We start from the raw sequence: 24,177 nt of genomic DNA, 5'->3' as shown, positions 1-24,177 counted from the left end.
ACTCACAGCTCCACACCCTCGCCTTCAAATGACACGCGAAGGAGAAACCGGCGGCCCAGCCCCTCCGAGTCGGCAGTCTTCCTTCTTCTAGTCCCAGAAAGTGGACATATGGAAAAAGAAGGTAGATCTGGGGCTGAAATATCCAGGGCAGAGTCGCCCTGGCATCATCGTTCCCCGATTACAACGGCCTAGTGAAGGGCCCCAAGGTTGGCGGGCGGGCCTCGCTGCGGGTGCAGTCTGGGAGCCCCCGCCCAGGGCACTCGCTGACTCTAGCTTTCTCAGGTCGGTCTTGTCCCCATGTCCCTGGCCCCCAAACCAAGTAAAGGAGCGGAAACACCGGCCCCAGAAGCCCTCGAGGAGAAAAGCCGAAGCCGTAGGGCTTCAGATCCGCCGCTCCAGATCCGGGTGGGGTGCCCCGGGGGCGGTTTCCCGGTCCTCTCCGGGGACAAACTCAGCCCGCGCCCCCGAGAAGCCGGCGCTGACTTCCTCCCTCTCGGAGACCACCCAACCGAGCGGGTGTGGTCGGGACCACCCGAGAACTCACCTTCTAGTCCCGGGCAGCAGTCCGTCAGTCAGTCGGTCCCGAATTCTGTCCACACAGAGCGTCTTCCGGCTCTTGCCGGAAGCAGTTCAAGCGCGGGACAGGAAGTTTGGCCGCCCCCACGCACACACCCACTCGCTTGCCTCCCAGCCCCGCGACCGTATAGCCGAAGAGGTTTACCGCCCGGTGGCCTCAGGCCTGCGCGGGCCAAGCTGGTAGCCCAGGGCTTGGCTCTGTGAGGGTAGGATCTGCGCTCTCCCGCCTCCCACTCATTCCCTTTCGGCCTTTGTAGCTCCGTGGTCTGCGAAGCCCGAAAAAACGGGGTCAGTCAATTCTAGTCGTGACGTCACTGCTTCCCTGCTGCAACGGACGGGGTAGTTTTTCCTGTCAGCTGAGATCAGTACAGGTTGCAGTGGAGGCAAGCGAGAAAGAAAAGATCACTACTTAAACATTTATCAGAGTTCTCTCAGTGGAGAGGACTTTGAAGCTTAAGTGGAACTTAAGAAGGAACTTCCAGAATAGTTCTGCATTACATACCCGGCGGGGTAAAAAAATTGAGACTCAGGTGTATAACTTTCTTTTTGAAATGTGGATTCCCTAGTCTTCGTTCCGTCAGTACATTCGGATGTAAAGAGCTCTCGGATGTCCACAGGGGGCTAGAACCCTTGAGTTTCAGGCTTGATGCCACAATTTAGAGCTTTATGTGTCTGACTTGAGTTTTTGAGATTAGTCATTTTTGAATACTTGCTGGGTCCCAAAGGATGGAGAGACTCAGCTAAGATAGTGGTGTGCCAGCGTGCTCAGCCACGTCCAACTCTTTTGCGACCCCATGGACTGTAGCTCCTCCCCGCCCCCCAGGCTTCTCCAGGCAAGAATACTGGATTGGGTTGCCATTTCCTTCGCCAGGGGATCTTCCCCACCCAGGGATCAAACCTGCATCTCCTGCATTAGCAGCCAGTTTCTTTACCACTGAGCCACCTGGGAATAAAAGCCATTTTCTAAGAAGGGCGTTTTCAAGAATAGAGACAGAGTTGAAGAAACCAGTAGTTTCCTACACAAAGGATGGTGATTTGAAAAGAAGCAACACCTTTCAAGGGAAGGTTATTTCCTCCTTAGATAAGCCGAGTTTATCTATCCCAGGTGCCTATGGGGTTCTTGTTGTTCAGTCGCTCAGTTCTGTCAGATTCTCTGTGACCCCATGGGCTGCAGCACACCAGGCTTCCTGGTCCTTCACCATCTCCTGGAGTCCACTCAAACTCATGTCCATTGAGTCGGAGATGCCATCCAACCATCTCATCATCTGTTGTCCTCCTTCTGCCTTCAATCTTTCCCAGCATCAGAGTCTTTTGCAATGAGTCGGCTCTTCACATCAGTATTAGAGCTTCAGCATCAGTCCTTCCAATGAATGTTCAGAGTTGATTTCCTTTAGGATTGATTGGTTTGATTTCTTTGCTGTCCAAGGGACTCTCAAGAGTCTTCCCCAGCACCACAGTTGGAAAGTGTCAATTCTTCAGCACTCAGCCTTTTTTAATTGTCCAGCTCTCACATCCTTACATGACTACTAGAAAAACCATAGCTTTGACTATACAAACCTTTGTCAAAAGAGTGACATCTCTGCTTTTTAATATGCTGTCTAGGTTTGTCATAGCTGTTCTTCTAAAGAGAAAGTGGGATATTTACTTGGGAAGTGAAAGTGTTTGTCGCTCAGTTGTGTCTGACTCTGCAATCCCATGAACTATAGCCTGCCAGGCTCCTCTGTCCATGGAATTCTCCAGGCAGAATACTGGAGTGGGTTACCATTCCCTTCTCCAGGGGACCTTCTTGACCCAGGGATCGAACCCAGGGTCTCTTGCATTGCAGGCAGATTCCTTACTGTCTGAGCCACCAGGGAAGGGCCTACCTAGCTCAAGAGACTGGAAATAAGATAGATTTAGGAGTTATCAACACTTAGACAAGAGATGAAGCTCTCTATGGAGATGAAATGGAAAAGTATATACAACAGAAAGAGCTGAAGGCCACTGAGGTCAACTGGAGTGACTGATACAACACAGTTCGAATCTACACAAAAGCATACTACAGTTTGTAAACTGCTGACTATAAACCAGCACAACACTTAAAAAAAACCCTCAATTTTACTGTATTAAAGGGTTGATTACAATGAATAAAACAAATGCTCTTATATAGAGATACATTAATAGGTCCTGAACATGCATGTTTACAACCATTTGTTACTTTTGCTCAGTCAGTTCTATCATTTTTTGAAGTTGTATTTAAATCTTTTTCATCACTTAAAACTTGAAGTGATGTCTATACCTATTTCTCTTGAAATCTTTGTAAGTATTTGATAGTATGCGCCTACTAACCTAAAATAAACATAGGCTTTTATCAATATAGATTTGGGTTTTTAGGCTATACTGTGGACTACTTGGCAAAACACAAATAGATCATCTTCTGTAGTAAGTCCCTCCATCAACCTAACCAGTCTCAGTTATTTAACTTATACTACTTCTGACACAAAGCCTCTATTCTACTCCAAAAACTGTTCCACAAGCTCTGAATTTCCCCCAACTCCTGCACACACACATACCCTGCCATTAAGTCCCTTTTCCATCAACACAATATGGAAACACTATCCTATTTATTCTTGCATCAAGCTACAGTTCAAGAATTACGTAAAGCATTTCCAAATGAATACATATTTGTAAGTGTCTTTTCAAGTATTCTATTTTAAACAAACATTATAAAGTTATAAAAACTATTAAAAATATTTTGTATGATCTATTAAAGTTACATTAAATCTCCAACAGTTTCTGAATATCTGATACAAATTTCATGTAATATTAGTTTTAGCAAAAGAAGGAAAAATAGGTCACGTTGACATCAATCTATTATAGTAAATAGTCATATAGGATGTAGAGTAAATATATGATATTGAAGATATAGGCGTGAATTATGTTGTGCAACTAAGAAAATATCACCTATTATCACATTTAAAGCAAAGCGATCTATACTCTTAAGGGTTTTTTAATGTATCGTGAAATCTTTCAGCAGAATGGAAAGAAATCCATGTATTTCCTTGATGAAGATGTTTATGGAGATTACAAAGAAGTATCTCCTGAAATGCAAACTATCTGCTTTCCGATGTTACCTCCTGTCATCATGGACTGGAATGCAGCTGGAAAGAAAAAAAAAAAACAAAGTTATCTGACAACATAATGTCACCATCATACATGTTTGTCAATAGACCAGGCACATATATGATTAATGTGAATAATTTCTTTGATGATTTTAAGTACTGAAGGAAACTTTCATGAAAAGAAACCGCTAGTAAAACTGCTACCAAAGTTACAGGACAAATCAACCCAATTAACATCTTAAAAATGTGTTTTTTACCCAAACTATAAATGTTTAATTGGCGTCTACATCCATGTTCAATGTTACAGAGTCTGAAGACTACAGCAAAATAAGTATGAGGATAAATGTCAGAAAAAACAATTGTAATAGCTTAAAAAATATTAGAAATCTAACCATAAAGTTTTACTAAGTGAAATGAACATCTATCATGTGAGTGAATTTTATATTTCAGTTTGGTAAACACATTAACCAAATACATTAGATCTTCTTCTTAAAAAGGAAAAATTAACAGTTTGATTTAATTCTCTTCATTTAAAATAAAAGATTGCTGAAATCTGTATGTTAGCCAAAAAAAAGAAGTCCAAATACTGAAAATCTGCTTAATGTAATCTTATGATTGATGACTTAGAACCATTCAATCTGAGAAAGTTACCTAGAGGCTAGATAACTTTCATAATTCTTAAAATTTTTAATAATTATTTACAAAAACAAAGAAATATTTTATAATTTGAAATGAGAAAAAAATAGCTCTTAAATACCACTACGTTGAACTTTCATAGAGTTTAAGATATTTAAGGTTTCACAGGAAAGAAATGTGATTCAAAAGAGAAAAAAACAACTGAAAAGAATTAAAAGAAAAAAGACAGTATTTGTGCTGAACAGATGTGTATAGTAAATGAATCTACATTCATCTTACCTCCCATGTTTTCCAATCCATTTATCATAGTCTCTTTGATCTATAAATCGAAATAGGTATATTTTATATTGTTCAGACTTCAGTGTTTCTACTTAATGGTTTACATTTTTGCAAAAGGCAGCAATATTATTTAGCACTTTCTGTCTAAAAATAGATATTTTTCATTTTATATAGCTAGATCAGAAAAGTTTCCTATCAATTGATTTTTTAAAATATTAATACAATCCTATTTTCCCACTGTCTAATCTTCAGTTATATGTCATATGCTGTATGCCCTCTTTTCAAAAAACAAACTATATAAGCACACATACACATACACCTTTGCCTATCATTTGCATGTTTCAAGAACATCCTAGGTCAGGGGTCTCTGGACCTCAGATTGATAATTGCTGATTTTCAATCACAAGAAGGGCAGGTTGTAGGGTGGTGGAGAGGTACTAAGAAATGCTTAAAAGATTTTTGAGAAAGAACAACTTCTAACACATAGTAATATTCCATAAATATTTGCTAATGAATATTACAATTTAGAAAAGACAAAAACCTATAATCTAAGAAAAGTAAAGTTTAATAAAATTTAAATAAAGGGAATGATGAGAAGGTTTCTCAATCAGGAGCATTATACTCCTCTGGGAGGTAAAGTTAATTTATGATATTCAGTATACTTTTATTTTACATAAATATTTATTATGAAACTAATATTAAACTCAAATAATACAAAAGCATATCAAGTAGCAGGAAGAATGATATTGATCAAGAATAGAAGCAAGTTCTACCTTTAGCTTTCCTTCTTTAAACCACTGACTCAGTTGGAGAATACCAAACTCAAATTTATCCTTATAATTTAACACCAGAAATCTTTCTCTGTAGTGGGGAAGAAAATGATAATGATCAGAGACTAGGGAGGGAAAAAGCTCATATCAAATCATTCCTGAATTCAAAAATGTGTTAATTACATAGAGTCTGGTCAAATACAGCTTTAGGTGCAATTACAAGCATACGTATCGTGCTGCTGCTGCTAAGTCGCTTCAGTCGTGTCCGACTCTGTTCGACCCCATAGACAGCCTCCCACCAGGCTCCCCCATCCCTGGGATTCTCCAGGCAAGAACACTGGAGTGGGTCAAGCATACATATAGTGGAGTTCTATTGTTTTGTCTGCTCAGGATCGACAGTCCCATGTAGTATTAACACTGTGGTTTTACTTTGTAGGTTGCATCTTTCCCTACCCTCATGCGATGAAAGCCAGGCCAGTCTGAGCCAATACTTATCAGCTTTGGGACTTGATAAAACTGCAAGAAGAGAACTGTTCTCTTTTTGCTTGGATTGCTAACCTGGTGAAATGCAAGAGCAAAGATTACAGTCATCCTGTTGCTACTGCAAGAGGAGAGTCCGCAGGGAGCCACACCAACCCAGAAAAAAGCACAGCCCAGGGTGAAGAAAAACTGAGTCTGGACACCACTATGCAAACCTTTTACCCAGCCAAATCTAAGCTAGTACTAATATTGAACTTCTCAATACATGAACCAATAAATGTCTTTTGCACTTAAGCCAATATGAGTTGAATTTCTAACATTCACAAAAAAAAGATGGACTGAACAGGTGCATTTTTCAAAAAGTTTTCTGCCAGGGAGCTAGTTAACCAAAACCTAAATACTGAACCACCTTAAAATGTACATTTTCAAATTTTATATAATAGGAAACAATTATATATGAAGAACAATATATTTCCTATACATCTGTGATCTTTATTTTTTTACAGTCTAAAAGCAAAATACATCATTTTATTAATTTTTTGTATATTCTTTTTTTTATTTTTATTTATTTATTTTTTTTTACTTTACAATATTTGTATTGGTTCTGCCACACATCAGCATGAATCCGCCACGGGCGTATGCGTGTTCCCCATCCTGAACCCATCTGTGATCTTTAAACCTATTGAATCTGGTAATATGGGGAAAGTGTAGAACATACCTTGTGATGTTTCTTTCTTTCTGGATTGCTTCTATAGCAGGGGGTAGTGGAGGAGGATAAGGCACATCTTTGTTGTACTGAGAAATTTGACCACATAGGATGATGTGGCTGTTCTGATTCATCTGTTCAGAGAAAATTGATGATTATACCTTAAGATATATACCTTCCCTGTATTTAATGATCTTATGGCTGCCTCAATGAAAGCCTCCTTGATTCTAGTATTTAATCTTTTTTCTTAATTTCCGTATCAGGGATTGAACCTATGCCCTCGGCAGTGAAAGTGCACAGTCCTAACAACACTGTTGATTAGGACTAAATACTATAAGGAATTCCCTATAGTATTTAATCCCTTAATGCCAATTAATTGATTTTGCTCTAAAGACTCACCCAGTATATGTATCAAAGAGTTTTAATTAGCTAGCAAATAAATCTACCCCAAAGGTTTTTCCAGTAGTCACGTATGGATGTGAGAGTTGGACTATAAAGAAAGCCGAGTGCCAAAGAGTTGATGCTTTTGAACTGTGGTGTTGGAGAAGACTCTTGAGAGTCCCTTGGACTGCAAAGAGATCCAACCAGTCCATCCTAAAGGAAATCAGTCCTGAATATTCATTTGAAGGACTGATGCTGAAGCTGAAACTCCAATACTTTGGCAACCTGATGCGAAGAGCTGACTCTTTTGAAAAGACCCTGATGCTGGGAAAGATTGAAGGCAGGAGGAGAAGGGGATGACAGAGGATGAGATGGTTGGATGGCATCACCGACTCAATGGACATGAGTCTGAGTAAACTCTGGGAGTTGGCGATGGACAGGGAGGCCTGGTATGCTGCAGTCCATGGGGTCGCAGAGTCAGACACAACTGAGCGACTGAACTGAACTGAAAGGAATATAGAGGTAAAAAATAAGATTTTGGTAATCTGTAAAAGAATTTCATTAGTTGTCATTGTCATCATTGTTGCTACTTCATTATTGGTAGAGTATTTCTTTGGGTTTAAATAATTTAACCTCAGTTGAAAATAATTTTACATATAGTAAAGGACAATGTAGTGTCAATAGCTAATGTTGATAAATTATAAAGCTGTTGATTAAAATATTCAAATACCTGTAAACTATAAAAATCCTTTCCCAACCCAAAGTCAGAGGGCGATGGCTGAGAGCTGATGGTTAGAAATGAGTTAAAGCTTAGAACTTCACTTGTATAATACAACTGTAATTTTTCACAAAAATAAAGGTGAAAACATAACATTGCTAGAACTAAAACTAATGCTCATAGTGCAAATCTGCAAACAAATGGAAACAGCTTCATCAAGCTCTTCTGTATCACTTAATTAGAATACTGACCATCATGTTGTTTTTCACCATAAACCCTACAAGTTTATAAAGTTTTTTTTTTCTCACTATCAGTTAAAAAGATATCACATCAAATAAAATATAGCATTCAAATTTATAACCAAATCAGAAAACAACCTGACTTATCACTGTATCACTGATGTCACCGCCAACATTGTCGAAGTAAACATCCACTCCAGCTGGGCATAATTTATGGAGTTGTTCTGCAACATTCCCCTCTTTATAATTAATTGCAGCATCGAAGCCCAATTCTGAGGTCAAAAAGAGGCACTTCTCAGGTGTTCCACAAATTCCCACGACTCTCGAACAGCCCAGCAAACGGCCAATCTAGGGGAGAAATTTTTGAAAATTAAACAACTTTCTCTTGTCACAATTTACGTGGAAAAATGTGAAAATATGAAAGATAATACAAGTACCTATATGAAAATATTCATCACAATTTAGGCTTTTGTAAGTCTTTTCAAGAAAGGTAATTTGAAACCAAAAGAACTGAGAACAGATATAACAGCATTTTTAAAAACATTAAGAGTGAATAAAATTAGACTTAGTTTGAAGGTTAAAAATCTCACAATTTAAAGATGAGCTCATAAAAGGAACACTCAAACCAAAAACATCTCTATCTTGCAATTCAATATTTTTTGGGCCTGTGAGGAACTAAAATCACTATTAAGATAAAATGTTTGTTTCTGTGGTTTCACACTTTGAAGGCTACTATTCATAAAATAATGTACTTTATAAAACTGTATCATAATGTTTATATCTCTGTTGCTGTTGTTTAGTAGTTAAGTCATGTCTGACTCTTTTGCAATCCCATGGACTGTAACTCGCCAGGCTCCTCTGCCCATGAGATTTCCTAGGCAAGAATACTGGAGTGGGTTGCCACTTCCTTCTCCAAGGGATCTTCCCAACCCATGGATTGAACCCATGTCTCTGCGTCTCCTGCACTGCAGGCAGATTCTTTACCACTGAGTCACTTGGGAATATATTAACCTACCTCTAGAACCCAACAAGTGCTTTCTTATTTGAAGATATTTTTTAAATATAAATTTATTTTTTCAATTCATGGAATTCCAGACACGTACTCTGTGATTTTTTTCTCCTTCATACAGATCAGAGCAATGCTCCAGCATTTACCATGTCATTTTTGGTTAAAAGAGAATAAAATATAAAAAATCTACAACATTTTTCGCATTGTTAGGAAGAGAGTCTAAGCATGCAATAATCATTTCTACCAAATATATGTAAAATAACATTACAAATTTGTTCAACTGTATATTTTAAACTATATACACAGATCCAGAGATTCAGTTATGACCAGTTTTTTAGAAAATCAGATAATTCTCCAAAAGCTTACCTGCCCAGCCAAGGATCCACAAGCACCAGCAGCCCCACTAACAACCATTGTCTGATTAGATCCAGCAGTTATATGACCTTTTTCCTGTACCCCAATCAAGGAAGTCAAACCAGGCATCCCTATAGCTCCAAGAAAATATGAAAGGTGTCCATCCACAAGTTGTGGGTCTACCTAAAATAAAATATATACCTTTAAAAAAATAATATTAGGAATTTCTGTCTTAAGTCAACAAAGTAGAGACAACCTATGACTTCATGAATATGAACTCCCCAAATTCATATGTTAAAGACCTAACTCTTTCAGTGTGACTTTATTTGGAGATAGGGTCTTTAAGGAGATAATTAAGGTTAAAATGAGGGCATCAGGGAGGGGGCCTTAATCTGATAGGATTAAGGGCCTTAGAAGACAAAGGGCCACCAGAGATCTGTTTCTCCGAAGTTCACAGAAGAAAGGCTGGATGCTGTGTGAGGATACAGGGAGAACAGGGCCATCTGAAAGCCAGGAAGAGAGCCTCCAACAGAAACCAAATTTTCCAGCACCTTGACCTCAGACCTCTAGCCTCCAGAACTGTAAGAAAATAAATTTCTGCTGTAATAATAAATTTCATTCCATTGTATTTTGTAACAACAGTTCAAGCGGTTTAAGCGGACTATAAACAACCCAACATAAACAGTAAACCATTTTTCAGTCTTTCTTGCCAGTGTCTCAAATATATCAAAAGAGAAGAAACACTTTACAGGAAAACACTACACAAAATTAGAAGGTTTAAAAATCTCTGAGCAATTTCAGAGTAAACACTTATCTATACAAAAGTCAGCTCAAACTCTTTAACAGTTCTCGTTACTGATACTTCAAATGTTTCATGAAAATATAAGGAAGGTGTGATACAATTTCTTCTCGTTTAATTACAGAGTAAAATGAGGTCTCTCAGCTTTTCAGCATTTTACACTTATATGTTTAACAGGCCCAATCAATAGTTAATTGTACATCTCTTACATTTTCTGTCTGTTTTCTTATCTGTAACATTAAGGGAAAATGAAAAAAAAATTATATAGAAACTCTCTACCATAAAAGTTTTATAATAATTTTAGAGATTAAAAATGTAACAAACCACCAAAAGTAATCAAGATTCACCACCTTGATTTGCAATTAAACTGCCACAAAGAAAAAAATGGCAGTCTGTAATCAGTTTTAAATGGCTATCAGTCAAGTCTGATGCATAGATAAAGGTAATGGAGATATTAAAGTCTACAATACACAGAAAGGTCTACAGTACAACATACAGAAATATGGTGGTTTGGTGGTTTAGTTGCTAAGTTGTGTCCGACTCTTGTGACACCATGGACTGGAGCTTGCCAGGCTCCTCTGTCCAAGGGATTTTCCAGGCAAGAATACTGAAGTGGGTTGCCATTTCCTTCTCCAGACATAGAAATATATCCTGTAGGTAGCAGTTATCTATTAGTAAGGCCAGTAAAAAAAAAACATCGTGAGATAAGTTGTGTTTAGTAAACATCATTTTTCTATCCTTTCTGAATTCCTCTTCCTCATTTGTAATACCTACCCCTCAAACATTTTTAAGCTCTCCCCAACTGCTCAATTTCCCATTATATCATTATGACAGGGAAAGCTAGAAACGCTGAATGTTTCTTTTTCACTTCCTACTAGAAATTTCTAGTTAAACATTGTTTATTAGTTTTAAACATTGATAAAATGATTGTGTAATGTCTCCCATATCACTTGTATCTTAACACCCACCTTTAACTAACTGTAAGAATTTGTAATCATAAAAAATACTAAAATTGTATAAAGCTTTTTACAAAGCCTTAATCACATTTATTATAACTAAATTTAATTTAAATCAATTCTAATTTAATTAAATTTAATTTAATTCTCACATTCACTGGTGAGATAGCTATTGTTTTCATTTTGCACATGAGGAAACTGAGGTTAGAGACATACTGTAACTTCCTTGATGACAATTATTAGGCTGAATTACATGAAGCTGCCAGTTTTTGTAGGTCAAAGCAGACAAATACTGGTAATTTCACATGACTCAACCAAACAGTAGAAACCGAACTCAAGATTTCTGCCACAAGATAGAATTTCAAGCACAAACCAAATGGATTTCTTGAATCAAGTGGTAATTGCTTGTTGTTATTGTTCAGTCACGTAGATGTGTCCAACTCTGCAACCTCATGGACTGCAGCATGACAGGCTTTCCTGTCCTTCACTATCTCTGGAGTTTGCTCAGACTCACATCCATTGTGTCAATGATGCCACGCAACCATCTCATCCTCTGTCGGCCCCTTCTCCTTCTGCCCTCAATCTTTCCCAGCATGAGGGTATTTTCCAATGAGTCAGCTCTTTGCATCAAGTGGACCAAGTATTGGAGCTTTCTTAGGAAACCTTTCAAGCATTTAACTATAAAGGGCATTCTGGTTCTTAGTATAAAGCATTTTTTGATGCTTATAGCCCAGGTTTTATTTTATACATGTAAAATTTGAGAATTAAATATGGAAAACAACATCATTCATTGGCAATCTAAGAACTGTCATATATAGTTATAGCCAACAGTGGAAGAGGAATAAAGGCTTTTCACATTCTGGAAGCTATCTAAAAAGAAAACATATGCTTTTATTTTTCCCCTGACAGCAAACAAAACTGAACATCAAACGCACAAAGGAATAACAAGAGAGAAAAATCAGATCCTTTATATTGTACATCACCTTTTCAAGGATATTTCCATCCAGAATAACCTTGGTTTGCCAGGGCCAATAGAAGGAAGTCACAAAATCACCTTTCATAAAATTTGTGTGTTTGCTTTCTTCTATAATCCCAACACCTCCACCATCAACCACCTGAGAGAGCTGCCAAGGTGTTATATAGTCACTGCCAGTGTCTTCATTCATTCTACAACGCTGAAAAAAGAAACATAGATTGGGATACTTCTGTCTGATAATACTGAACCAGTTTACTTATTCACCCAGTGATTAAAAGGAAGTATATAATTCAATAATATTAAGTACAGTGTTAGCCAAACAAAACTCATCTTAATTTCTCTTTTCCTTTTAGTTATTTTTTATCCTGAAAAAAACAAGAAGTGAAATTCAAAAAGAATTTAATGAACCTCAAGCCTATTATATAGAATGAAATAAATAAGAAAGACAAATATCATATATTAATGCATATATATATATATATATATATGGAATCTAGAAAGATGGTACTGATGATCCTATTTAGGGGACAGCAAAGGAGACACAGATGTAAAGAACAGACTTACGGTCACAGTGCGGGAGGGAGAGGGTGGGATGACTTAAGAGAGTAGTACTGAAACATATATATTATGATATGTAAAACAGATAGCTAATGGGAATTTTCTGTAAGATGTAGGGAACCCAAAGCCAGTGCTATGTGATAACCTGGAGGGATGGAATGAGGAGGGAGGTGGGAAGGAGGTTTAAGAAGGAGGGGACATATGTATACCTATGGCTGATTCATATTGATGTATGGCAGAAGTCATCACAATATTGCAAAGTAATTATCTTCCAATTAAAAATAAAATAAAAATTTAAAAATAAAGTAAAAAGGAATTTAAGGAGCTTTCCTGGTGGCTCAGTGATAAAGAATCTGCCTGCCAATGTAAGAGACAAGGGTTCGATCCTTGGTCCGAGAAGATTCCACATGCCATGGAGCAACTACGCCTGTGTGCCACAATTATTGAGCCTGTGCTCTAGCGCCCAGGAACAGCAACTATTGAGCCCACTTACCACAGCTGCTGAAGCCTTCAGCACCCTAGAGTCCGTGCTCCACTACAAGAGCGGCCACCGCAATGAGAAGCCTGTGTACTCCAGCAAACAGTAGACCAACACCCTGCCGCCCCACACAACTCCGCTCTAACCCTGCAACCAGAGAAAGCCTTTGGGCAGCAACAATGAGCCAGCACAGCCAAAAATGAATAAATAAATGATTTTTTAAAGTATTTGAGAGGATATGTGTAGCTTCTATGCAAATTCTATGCCCTTTAAAAAAAAAGAATTTACATTCTAAAATTAGATTGTGGTAAACAGACAACTTTGTGAGTGAATTAAAAACTATTGAAGTATACAGGACATGTGGATTGTGTGTGTGTTAGTCGCTCAGTCATGTCCAACTGTTTGCAGCCCCATGGACTACATCCTGACAGGTTCCTCTGTCCATGGGAATTCTGGCAAGAATACTGGAGTGGGTTGCCTTTGCCTCCTCAAGGGGATCTTCCTGACGCAGGGATCGAACCCATGTCTTTTATGTCTCCTGCATTGGCAGGCAGGTTCTTTACCACTAGTGCCACCTGGGAAGCCCCTCTTAAATATTTAAAGAAATTTATGTCCTATATGCTAGCATAATACAAGATTCTGTGTCAATGGGTTGTAGCAAATTAGGTACACTGACATGTTGCTGATAATATTATAAAACATCCATTTTTAATAGAAAACAGACTTGCAACATATAGACCATAATACTACTCATTTCTTCAGTTGAGCAATACTGCTTCCACAATGGAAATAACCCAAAAGAGAAATGAAACAATTTTTATACAGCTGTTCATCAAACTTCAGACCAAGTACTACATCATTCCCCCTAACTTCAGATGGATGTTCTCTTTATTCAAAGACAAAGTGTCACCACAGTACCACACCCTTCCATAGAACTAGGGCTAAAGACTTCTCTGGGAGGCAATTAAGGCTTTCTTCCTCTCTGTGGCTCGTTCTTTCCTCTCTTACGGAGGCCAAGATGTACAAGTCTACAGTGTGGTCCAGGGGATGGAAGAGATGGAAGTCTGCTCCATCAAGGGGCCCTACATGGTCTGGTTCAGTTCACCAGGGTAAATGACCACATGGCATATTGATGCCAAAGCTCCTGTGGGAATATACTATACTTCTGCTTGTGTGCCCCTCCCATATATCCTTTCAATTTTTTTTAAGATTTAAAAAGAAATGATTTATTTATTTTTGGCTGTGCTGGGTCTTCATTGCTGCACAGGTGCTTCCTCCAGTTGCAGAGAGTGGGGGCTACTCTTCAGTTGCGTTGTGTGGGCTTCTCACTGCGGTGGCTTCTCCTGTGGGCTCTAGCACATGTAGGCTCAGTAGATGTGGCGCACGGGCTTTAGTTACCCCATGTGGAATCTTCCCAGACCAGGAATGAAACCCATGTCCCCTGCACTGGTGGCAGACTCTCAACCACTAGACTACCAGGAAAGTCCCTATATATTCTTCAAAGCAAGTATAGCAGCCATTGGATACTGGCCACACCAAGTCCTGATTCTTAAGGCTAATCGAAAAAGTGGGAAGGAGTATAGGTAAGTGAATGATGTCAATAAGATAAAATGTCATACAACCAGCAAAATAATATTTGGACTAATTTCTCATATGAAGATATGAATATAAAATCACAAATATGAAATCAAAATAGTATATACATATTAAATATAACCATGTAAAATATAATACGCACATAGTGATTAAAATCAGTCATAAATTTGGAATGATACAAAATTACAATCATTTAATGCTCAGCAGATTCCTTTTTTCCCTTTAAAGATGCCTGTGTCCTTTTTTTTTAAAGAATGCTTTTTAAAAAATATTTATTTGGCTGCACCAGGCCTTAGTAGTGGCATGTGGGATCTAGTCCCCTGACCAGGGACTGAACCCAGGCTCCCTGCAGGAAGCCTCAGAGTCTTAGCCACTGGACCCCCAGGGAAGTCCCACTTATGCTTTTTTAAGAACAGTGTCTAGTGAAAGCAACCAAAGTCATTTTCTTCCTTCTTTTAATTCATATTTAATAAGCACTTATGCTAGTCACTGGAGATACAGGGATAAATAAGACCTCTGTTTTAATAAGTTCTTATTAGGGAAGACAAACATCTGATAACTAAATAATTATTAATTAAAACTGGGATACATGCTGAAGGTCAAGGTATTTTTGAGAAAATCTAATAGAGAGGAATAGTCTGAGGGTTAAGGGTGATTTGCCAAAGTAAATCTCTTTTAAAGCATAAAGCAGGCTCCTAGGGAATAAGAGGGGTTGGTCAGGGAAAGGGAAAGGAAGTTTTTAGATATGGAGGCTTGTTTTAATTTGTACCCAGAATTTTGGTTTTTTTTATTATTATTGATCTACTTGTATCTGTGTTGGGTCTTCCTTGCTGCATGCTGGCTTTTTCCAGCTGTGGTGGCTTCTCTTACTGCAGAGTTCAAGCTCTAGAGCATGGGCTCGGTAGTTGCAGCACCTGGACTTAGTTGCCCTGAGGCATGTGGGATCTTCCTGGACCAGGGATCAAACCTGTGTCCCTGCACTGGCAGGCAGAGCCACCAGGGAAGTTCCCAGAATGTTGTTTTAATCAGTTATTATAATATGACAGACATAGATACAATTGCCTTGAAAGAAGAATTTATTATAATACCGTAGAGAAAAGGCATATCATATCACACAGGGCCACGTGGGAAAGTACCAGAGTTTGGAGGCAAAAGTGGGGAGAGGACAGCATGGCCCACTCTTTATTGAGGCTTCCAGGGAAAGGAGTGGTAAGGTAGGGTAGGCAAGCTTGGGTACATTAGAGTTGGACAGACTGAATAATTTCAGTGGGCTCTGGCTCATGGATGTGTTCCTAGTTGTCTGGCACCTAGCCCTTGGGTGATTTAGGGCGGGGTAGAAATATTGATGTGGTATGTGAGAGTTAGAGGAAGGAAGTGGCTGGAAATATGGGTTTTAAGTTGATTGATTTACATATGAAAGGTATGTCCCACGAAAATTGTTTATTATCTCTAAAAATCAGCTAGCACTGGGAGGGGCAGTCTCTCCAGGATTAGCAAGGCCCCTAAGATGTCAAAGCATCATAAAATACAGAAAATGATTTTATGACAAATTATAAAATACAGAAAGACATGATTAATGCAAGGCCTAAGCCAAAAGGCGTACTGGTGTGTTACACAAGAATCAAGTCCAGCAAGGCGAGGGTCAAAGGGTATGGGAGAGGCTGGACAGCCAAACAGGGGCCAGAGTCTTAGACCATGTCCAGAAAGTTAATCTTTCAGTTCAGTGCAGTTCAGTTACTCAGTCGTGTCCAACTCCTTGCGACCCCATGAATTGCAGCACGCCAGGCCTTCCTGTCCATCACCAACTCCTGGAGTTCACTCAAACTCATGTCCATCAAGTCAGTGATGTCATCCAGCCATCTCATCCTCTATCGTCCCCTTCTCCTCCTGCCTCCAATCCCTCCCAGCATCAGAGTCTTTTCCAATGAGTCAACTCTTCACATGAAGTGGCCAAAGTATTGGAGTTTCAGCTTTAGCATCAGTCCTTCCAATGAACACCCAGGACTGATCTCCTTTAAAATGCAAGGTTGGATCTCCTTGCAGTCCAAGGGACTCTCAAGACTCTTCTCCAACACCACAGTTCAAAAGCATCAATTCTTCGGTGCTCAGCCTGCTTCACAGTCCAACTCTCACATCCATACATGACCACAAAAAACCATAGCCTTGACTAGACAGACCTTTGTTGGCAAAGTAATATCTCTGCTTTTCAATATGCTATCTAAGTTGGTCATAACTTTCCTTCCAAGGAGTAAGCGTCTTTTAATTTCATGGCTGCAGTCACCATCTGCAGTGATTTTGGAGCCAAAAAAAATAAAGTCTGACACTGTTTCCCCATCTATTTCCCATGAAGTGATGGGACCGGATGCCATGATCTTCGTTTTCTGAATGTTGAGCTTTAAGCCAACTTTTTCACTCTCCTCTTTCACTTTCATCAAGAGGCTTTTTAGTTCCTCTTCACTTTCTGCCATAAGGGTGGTGTCATCTGCATATCTGAGGTTATTGATATTTCTCCCGGCAATCTTGATTCCAGCTTGTGCTTCTTCCAGCCCAGCGTTTCTCATGATGTACTCTGCATAGAAGTTAAATAAGCAGGGTGACAATATACAGCCTTGAAGTACTCCTTTACCTATTTGGAGCCAGTCTGTTGTTCCATGTCCAGTTCTAACTGTTGCTTCCTGACCTGCATACAGGTTTCTCAAGAGGCAGGTCAGGTGGTCTGGTATTCCCATCTCTTTCAGAATTTTCCACAGTTTATTGTGATCCACACAGTCAAAGGCTTTGGCATAGTCAATAAAGCAGAAATAGATGTTTTTCTGGAACTCTCTTGCTTGTTCGATGATCCAGTGGATGTTGGCAATTTGATCTCTGGTTCCTCTGTCTTTTCTATTCTTTTTTTGTCTTTTTTTTTTCTTTTTTTGTTTTGGTTTTTTTTATCCTCTGTCTTTTCTAAAACCAGCTTGAACATCTGGAAGTTCACGGTTCACATATTGCTGAAGCCTGGCTTGGAGAATTTTGAGCATTACTTTACTAGCGGGTAAGATGAGTGCAATTGTGCGGTAGTTTGAGCATTCTTTGGCATTGCCTTTCTTTGGGATTGGAATGAAAACTGACCTTTTCCAGTCCTGTGGCCACTGCTGAGTTTTCCAAATTTGCTGGCATATTGAGTACAGCACTTTCACAGCATCATCTTTCAGGATTTGAAATAGCTCGAGGATGCAAAAAGCCTCAACAAAACAGTAGTAAAATAAATCTAGCAACATATCAAAGGAAAGGAACTACACAGCAGGACCAAGTGGGATTTTTTTCCCCCAAGAATGCAGGATTGGTTTAACATCTGAAAGTCAATTAATATAATAAACCATATCAATGGATTAAAAGACAAAAACCATACAATCATTTCAATGGAAGCAGAAAAAGCATATGACAAAATCCAAATCCCCCTTTTGGGTGAGGAGTTAATGGGGATTTTATTGTTTAATGGGCACAGAGTTTCTGTTTAAGATGATGAGAAAGTCCTGGAAACAGAAAGTGCCAATGGCTGTACAATACTGTAATGCCCTTAAATATACACTTAATAATAGTTAGAATAGCATCCTTTATATTTACATGCATGTTACCACAATAAAAATTATCCAATGCCCCTTGATGATAAAAACAATCAAAAAACCAGGAATAGAAAGAAATCTCCTCAGCCTAGATAAAGGGCATCTAGAAAAATCCCACAGCTAACAACAAGCTTACTGGTGAAAGACTGAGTGCTTCCCCCTTAAGATCAGGATCAAGCAAGGATGTCCATTCTTGCCACTTATAACACTGTATTAGAGGTTCTAAGTCAGGGTAATAGACAAGAAAATGAAACAAAAAGGATCCACTAGGAAAGCAAGAAGTAAAACTATCCATGTTTATGAAGCCTAAGTTCATGTGCCTGATGGCTTCTCAGCTGTAGACCTAGGCAACACATAATTTCTTTTCAATAAACCTCCTTTATCTGGAAGTAGCATCAGTGAGTTTGTTCCTTTCAAAAGAGACCTACTAGAATAAAGAGCTTGTACAGAGTCTGAGAGGATTTCCCATCTTAATTTACTATCTCAAGTTTTACTTAGTACTAGGAAGTGATCTGGACTTCTGAAAGACACTGACCAATCATATGCACTACTATTATGAAAACATTCCTTCCGTAACATTCCTTAATAACACCAGGGAATAAACACAAAGGTAATTTGTAATTTACGGGTATCAAGATATATTGCTCAAATATTTATTAATCATGAGGATTATATAATAAAATTTAGATGTGGGACCTCCCTGGTGGTCCAGTGACTAAGACTCTGCAGTCCCAATCTGGGGAACTTGGGTTTGATCCCTGGTCAGGGAATTAGATACTGCATGCTGCAGCTAAGATCCAGCTCAGTCAAAATAAATAAATAAATATTTTAAAAATAGAAATAAGTTTTAAAAATAGAATAAAATTCAGATGCAACATGAAAAAATATGGATATAAAATTATTTTCACAAGGCCACAAAACCCTGATTCTTACCATGTAAGGATCCACGGAAAGATAAAGAGTTCTGACTTGTACTTGTCCTTCATTGACACAATCTGGTAAGTTTACTTCTTCTACTCGGAAATTTTCTGCCACTGGATGACCATTTTTTCCTAAAATATTAGACAAAAATATAAAATCAAAAAGGCACTTTCCCATAGAATTATTTATTATTCTTTACATGGTCACTCTAGGACTTACAGCACTCCCTAAATACATATGTGAATAAATCTATTGCTTTGAAATTTCTCTATAGCTCAGCATAAATTCTTCAAATAGTTTCAACTGCTCTTGGCTTTCTCCAAGAATTTCCTTTGGCATGTTGCTGTCAATGTCAAAATCTTTTTTAAGTGATAACAGGTAAATCACCTCATCTGTTACAAAATTAAAAAAGGATTTCAAAAAGCAAAAAAGCACAGCCAGCTTTTTTTTAAATAGGAAAATTAAAATTTACCAGGTAGCAGAAACACCACATCAGCCAAAGTAAACTGGTAAACTATCCTTTTTCATTTTAAGACGAAAACAGAAACTTAAATGACTATTATCAAAACTTCCTATTCATTTTTTCAAATTTATTTATAATTGAAGGATAATTGCTTTATAGTATTGTTTTGGTTTCTATCAAACATCAACATGAAAAACTTCCTGTTCATTGAATCATCAAATTTCTAAAGCGAAAACGGAATGCAGACATTTTAATCGAATTGCTCTCTCTAAAACTGAGAAAAGGTAAGTGTCTTCCCCAGGCCACACACTAGGTACACACCAAAACCAAGGGAGCGTAGGCCCAAATCTCTCAGGTTACTTCCACACTTAAGCTTGGTGTGGTTCAGGTTAGATGTCAGGTAGCTGACTTATGATGCAATAGGTCAGTGCTTTTCACATAAAACAGAAAAGCATATCTTAAGAATCAATATTACACGTTATAAACAAAAAACAAAAGCCAAATATATTTGTAATACTATCTTCTAAATATTGTAATAACTTTAAAATATTATTTCTTATTTCTTCAACAAGTGGCCTTGATAATTATTTAAAAAATGATAATATTGTTTAAAGAATTTCCTCTAAGATCTCAACTAGTGTTAGTATCTTCCTTCCTTCATTTACCACATTGACATTATATTATTACTTTTTGTTACTCCATTTGCATTAATAATTATTAAAGACCACAGCTGTTCAGACAAATACAGACAAATACATACCAGGTCTGGAATTCAATACCACTCTTTGTACAATCATCACCTTGTTTGCACAGTGGTCTCACAAGACTTCTTTATAAAATAACTCCTATAAACAGAAATGTTTTAAATCACAAGAAAGTAATGATATATTCAACAATTTAAAAGCTAAAACAAAAGTGCACTTGTGTTTCTGAATGAGGAAAGGAAAAATCATATTTAGGATCCCAAAAAGATTATAGTTTCCTGTCAGGGTTTGCCTCCTCAAGCAAGTATGTGAAAAAGACTAAATCTAATTAGAATATGTAGCTAACAGGGACAAATTTACTGAAGATTGTGTGGAACAAAATGTTTTGGCCTCATAATTCAAGCATACTCATCTTCATGTCTTCATGACTAAGGCTCCTACTGTGGCTTAATTAAAAGAAAACAATATGATATATTCCTCTGGAGTTAGCCAGATAATCTACTGCTTAACTGAGATGTAACCACATTTTCAAAAACTCTTTATCAACATGGAAATTTCTTAATAGTTTTGCTGATTATAAAAGTAACCTATCAAAAGCATTTTAAAATCCTCACCTTCTAGGAAGTTATGTAACACAGGATGGCTAAGTAAACGAAAAAAGATCAATTTATTCTGGGTTTACAATTTGAACTAATGAAAGAAGTAGAATGAAGTTCCAGTGCTGGCACTCTCTGACTTGGACCTTCGTCCTTTATCCATCACTAAACATGAACAGACTGTTAATGTTACTCTGTGTGCCGAGGACTGTTATGCTATGAAATATACATATATACATGCACATACATATTCATATAGTATTTAATATATTTAATCTAACAATTCTATTAGATGTTTTTATTATTATCCCCAATTTATAGATGAGGGAAATAAGTCTTAAAGGGTTTAAGCACTTTTCTAAGGTGGTGCTGTATGCACTCTGTCTCATCACAGCAGGAACTCTATAATGTCTTATAGGGCTAAATATATTTTTAAAAGAAAATCTTCTGTTGACTCACCTTGTGTATAAATTTCACAAGGGGTTAAAAAACAAAGTTTTCCAAACTGACACTGGATCCAAAGAAAACTGACCGTAAGTGGTGTTTAACAGCACCGTGATAGCTAAATTTTCAACCAAAGGAGTCTTTTCAAATGAGGTTTCATATTTGTCACCTTTTTCTCTAATTACTTTCAATGCATGCTTTATCTCTTCAAATGATGCACATGGTAGACTTGTCCAAATATTGCTTATCAGCATGAAAAGTAAACTACTAGTCTTTCCCTCTGTGATTGATGGGGTCGCAAAGAATCAGACAAGACTGAGTGACTGACCTGAACTGAACTGAGTCTTTCCTTCTGTATTAAATTAGAAAGTTTTTAAGTGCCAAACACTACAATTAACTAATGTAGGGTAATCGTGCAGTATCTCTCAAAAGCACAACAAACAACACATTTAAAACATAAAGATATTTAGTTCCAAAATTAAAATCTAAAATATGATACACCAGCTCTAGATCTGAAAGGAAGGGTGGTGGTGGTGTTAAATTCACCCCGAATGGGAAAAGAAAAACGGAAGTCCTTATTGACTGACATCAAGCAAACCATATTCGCCAGGTATGACATTAAGTAGGTTCTTAATTGGTGGTATGCAATATTCCTTGGTGGTTCAGGCCATAAAGAATCCACCTGCAATGCAAGAGACCTGGGTTCAATCCTGGGGTTGGGAAGATCCCCTGGAGAAGGGTATGGCAACCCACTCCAGTATTCTTGACTGAGGAATCTCCATGGACAGAGGAGCCTGGCGGGCTACAGTCCACGGGGTCACAAAGAGTCGGACACGACTGAGCGACTAAGCACAGCACAGCACAATATTCCAAAATAATATAAGATCAATTATCAACAGAAAAATTCTAGCACCCCTAAAAAAGAGAGTGTTATCTGAATGTCTACCTTCCAGCCTAATATACGGGGAAGGACACTGAACTAGGAAGAGCAGACTACATGTTCTGCTTCTAATCACTTGGGATTTGGGGAAAGTTCCTTCTCTCAGCCTGTTTCCTGAATGTTCTTAAGTGCCAGGACTAAGGACTTAATAGCCATTGGCTCCTTTAACCCACCACCCAACAACCCTCTGAGGACAGTACTGTTACAGTTCCCATTTTATAGAGGAGCAAAAGGAGGCACAGAGGTTGAATAACTTACCCACGATCACACAACTGATAACGAAGACACTGCATGTGCTAAGTCGCTTCAGTCCTGTCCCACTGTTTGCAACCCTATGGACTGTAGCCGGTCAGACTCCTCTGTCCAAGGGATTCTCCAGGCAAGAATACTGGAGTGGGCTGCCATACCCTCCTCCATGTATTTTATTTTATTTTTCCCTCCATGTATTTTAAGAGGAGAGATCCAGGGATCCAGGGATTCCCGACCCAGGGATCAAACTGGAGTCTCTTATGCCTCGTGCATTGGCAGGCGGGTACTTTACCACCAGCGCCACCCGGGAAACCCAACGAAGACACTAGTGTGTTAGTCTCTCAGTCCTGTCCAACTCTTTGCAACCCCATAGACTGAAACATAACACACACCACTGCCATAACAGGAGCCTCCTAACACCTTAAAAAAAAAAAAAAAAAGGTTCTCCATCATGATCTTGCTCAATTATTGGGCTTCCCTGGTGGCTCAGATGGTAAAGCGTCTGCCTGCAATGCGGGAGGAAATGGCAATCCACTCCAGTACTCTTGCCTGGAAAATTCCATGGATGGAGGAGCCAAATGACTATTGCCCAGGGCTTTATTACCAAATGTGTAAATCTCCGGGATTTCCTCCACCTTTTGAGATGGCGGCTCTCCTCTCCTTTGATATTTCTGGTTTCCTTCTTCCTTTCCCCAAGTCTAGTATGTAGGGATTCCTGATTGGATCTTTGTTTTCTCACCTTCCTCGAGGGCTCCCACCACCAACCACTTACTGGTATGCAAATTACTAAAAAAAAATCTTCAGCCCAGAATTTCAAACTGATTTCCCAGAATGTTAGCACCACAAAGACAAGGGACTCATGCCTGTTTAGTTCAATGATTTATGTTCTCCCTCTTTGCCTGGCACATAGTAGGTGCCCATTAGTGTTAGTCACTCAATTGTATCCCGACTCTTTGCGACCCCATGGACTGTAGCCCGCCAGGTTCTCTGTCCAAGGGGGTTGTCCAGGCAAGAATACTGGAGTGGGTTGCCATTTCCTTCTCCAGAGGCTCTTTCCAACCCAGGGATCAAACCCAGGTCTCCTCCATTGCGGGCGCTTTCTTTACTGACTGAGCCACCAGGGAAGCCCAGGTGTCCATTAAATATCTGCTAAATGAAGGTCCCAAAGGCACCTTAGACACGACTCTGGCCAAACTTGAGGTGGCTTTTGTTGTTCAGTCGCTCAGTCGTGTCCGACTCTACGACCCCATGGACTGCAGCACGCCAGTTGCTTACTACCAACAATTCTTTTTTTAAAAGAAAGAAGAAAAAAAAAAAGCTCTGCTTCTCCTCAAGCATTCCCTATCCCAGTGACCTAGGCAATGATGCCAGCGTCTCGGCAGCCCCGGGAAGGAGCCGGGAGGTCCTCCCGGTCAGGAAGAGGCCCGCCCCTGTTCCTTGATCCTCCTCGCCCGGAAGGCCCGACCCAGACGCAGGAACCCCACCCTTAACCACCCCGGCCTGCGGCCCCAAGCGCCTCACTCACCGCTGACGAGCTCGGGAGGAAGTCTCGCGCGCTTTGCGGAAATCTGCAAGGGGCTAGCCGGGCGACCTCTGCCCTCCGGCCGCAGTACGCAGGCGCACGAGTAGATCTCGGCTCTTCA

The 24,177-nt window shown here is 39.0% G+C and overlaps 2 protein-coding genes and 1 long non-coding RNA gene across 7 annotated transcripts in view; 1 reads left to right on the top strand and 2 right to left on the bottom strand.

Annotated features, from left to right (window-relative positions):
* ZNF410 (zinc finger protein 410) overlaps window positions 1-635 on the bottom strand; it is a 42,147-nt gene extending 41,512 nt beyond the window's left edge. For 2 of the 4 annotated variants that reach the window (XM_061429420.1, XM_061429422.1), the window contains exon 1: window positions 545-635. The gene's annotated coding sequence lies outside the window, so the exon portion shown is untranslated. Of the gene's footprint in view, window positions 1-6; window positions 88-544 lie in introns of those variants that run through there. The other 2 variants (XM_061429421.1, XM_061429423.1) reach the window with 1 other exon arrangement.
* LOC133254958 (uncharacterized) lies at window positions 34-6,136 on the top strand. The gene is made up of 2 exons (XR_009738815.1): window positions 34-121; window positions 5,799-6,136. It is a non-coding gene; the product is annotated as an uncharacterized LOC133254958 (long non-coding RNA).
* On the bottom strand, window positions 2,657-24,147 carry PTGR2 (prostaglandin reductase 2). 2 transcript variants are annotated; one of them, XM_061429433.1, is made up of 10 exons: window positions 24,060-24,147; window positions 20,362-20,446; window positions 19,151-19,269; window positions 11,988-12,179; window positions 9,262-9,432; window positions 8,025-8,234; window positions 6,561-6,682; window positions 5,366-5,453; window positions 4,593-4,632; window positions 2,657-3,716 (listed from the first exon to the last, which is right to left on the bottom strand). In XM_061429433.1, the coding sequence occupies exons 2-10, from the start codon at window positions 20,396-20,398 to the stop codon at window positions 3,640-3,642; spliced, it is 1,056 nt and encodes a 351-aa protein (XP_061285417.1). In that variant the 5' UTR covers window positions 20,399-20,446; window positions 24,060-24,147; the 3' UTR covers window positions 2,657-3,639. The 2 variants fall into 2 exon arrangements, with proteins under 2 accessions (XP_061285417.1, XP_061285418.1); XM_061429434.1 differs by lacking the exon at window positions 24,060-24,147 and adding an exon at window positions 21,933-22,030.
* Between the last annotated feature and the right edge of the window lie 30 nt (window positions 24,148-24,177).

This window comes from Bos javanicus, chromosome 10, assembly GCF_032452875.1.
Source record: "Bos javanicus breed banteng chromosome 10, ARS-OSU_banteng_1.0, whole genome shotgun sequence".
Lineage (NCBI taxonomy): Eukaryota > Metazoa > Chordata > Mammalia > Artiodactyla > Bovidae > Bos > Bos javanicus.
The sequence above is the reverse complement of the archived record's forward strand: the minus strand, read 5'-3'. Positions and strand labels throughout refer to the sequence as shown.

Excerpts from the sequence above, each read along its gene's own strand:
- PTGR2 (XM_061429433.1), bottom strand. The coding sequence starts at position 20,398 with ATGATTGTACAAAGAGTGGTATTGAATTCCAGACCTG. Across the intron at positions 19,270-20,361 it reads GGTATTGAATTCCAGACCTG|GAAAAAATGGTCATCCAGTG; the intron begins GTATGTATTTGT and ends CTAATATTTTAG. Across the intron at positions 6,683-8,024 it reads GTGATACAGTGATAAGTCAG|ATGAATCAGAACAGCCACAT; the intron begins GTTGTTTTCTGA and ends TTCTCTGAACAG.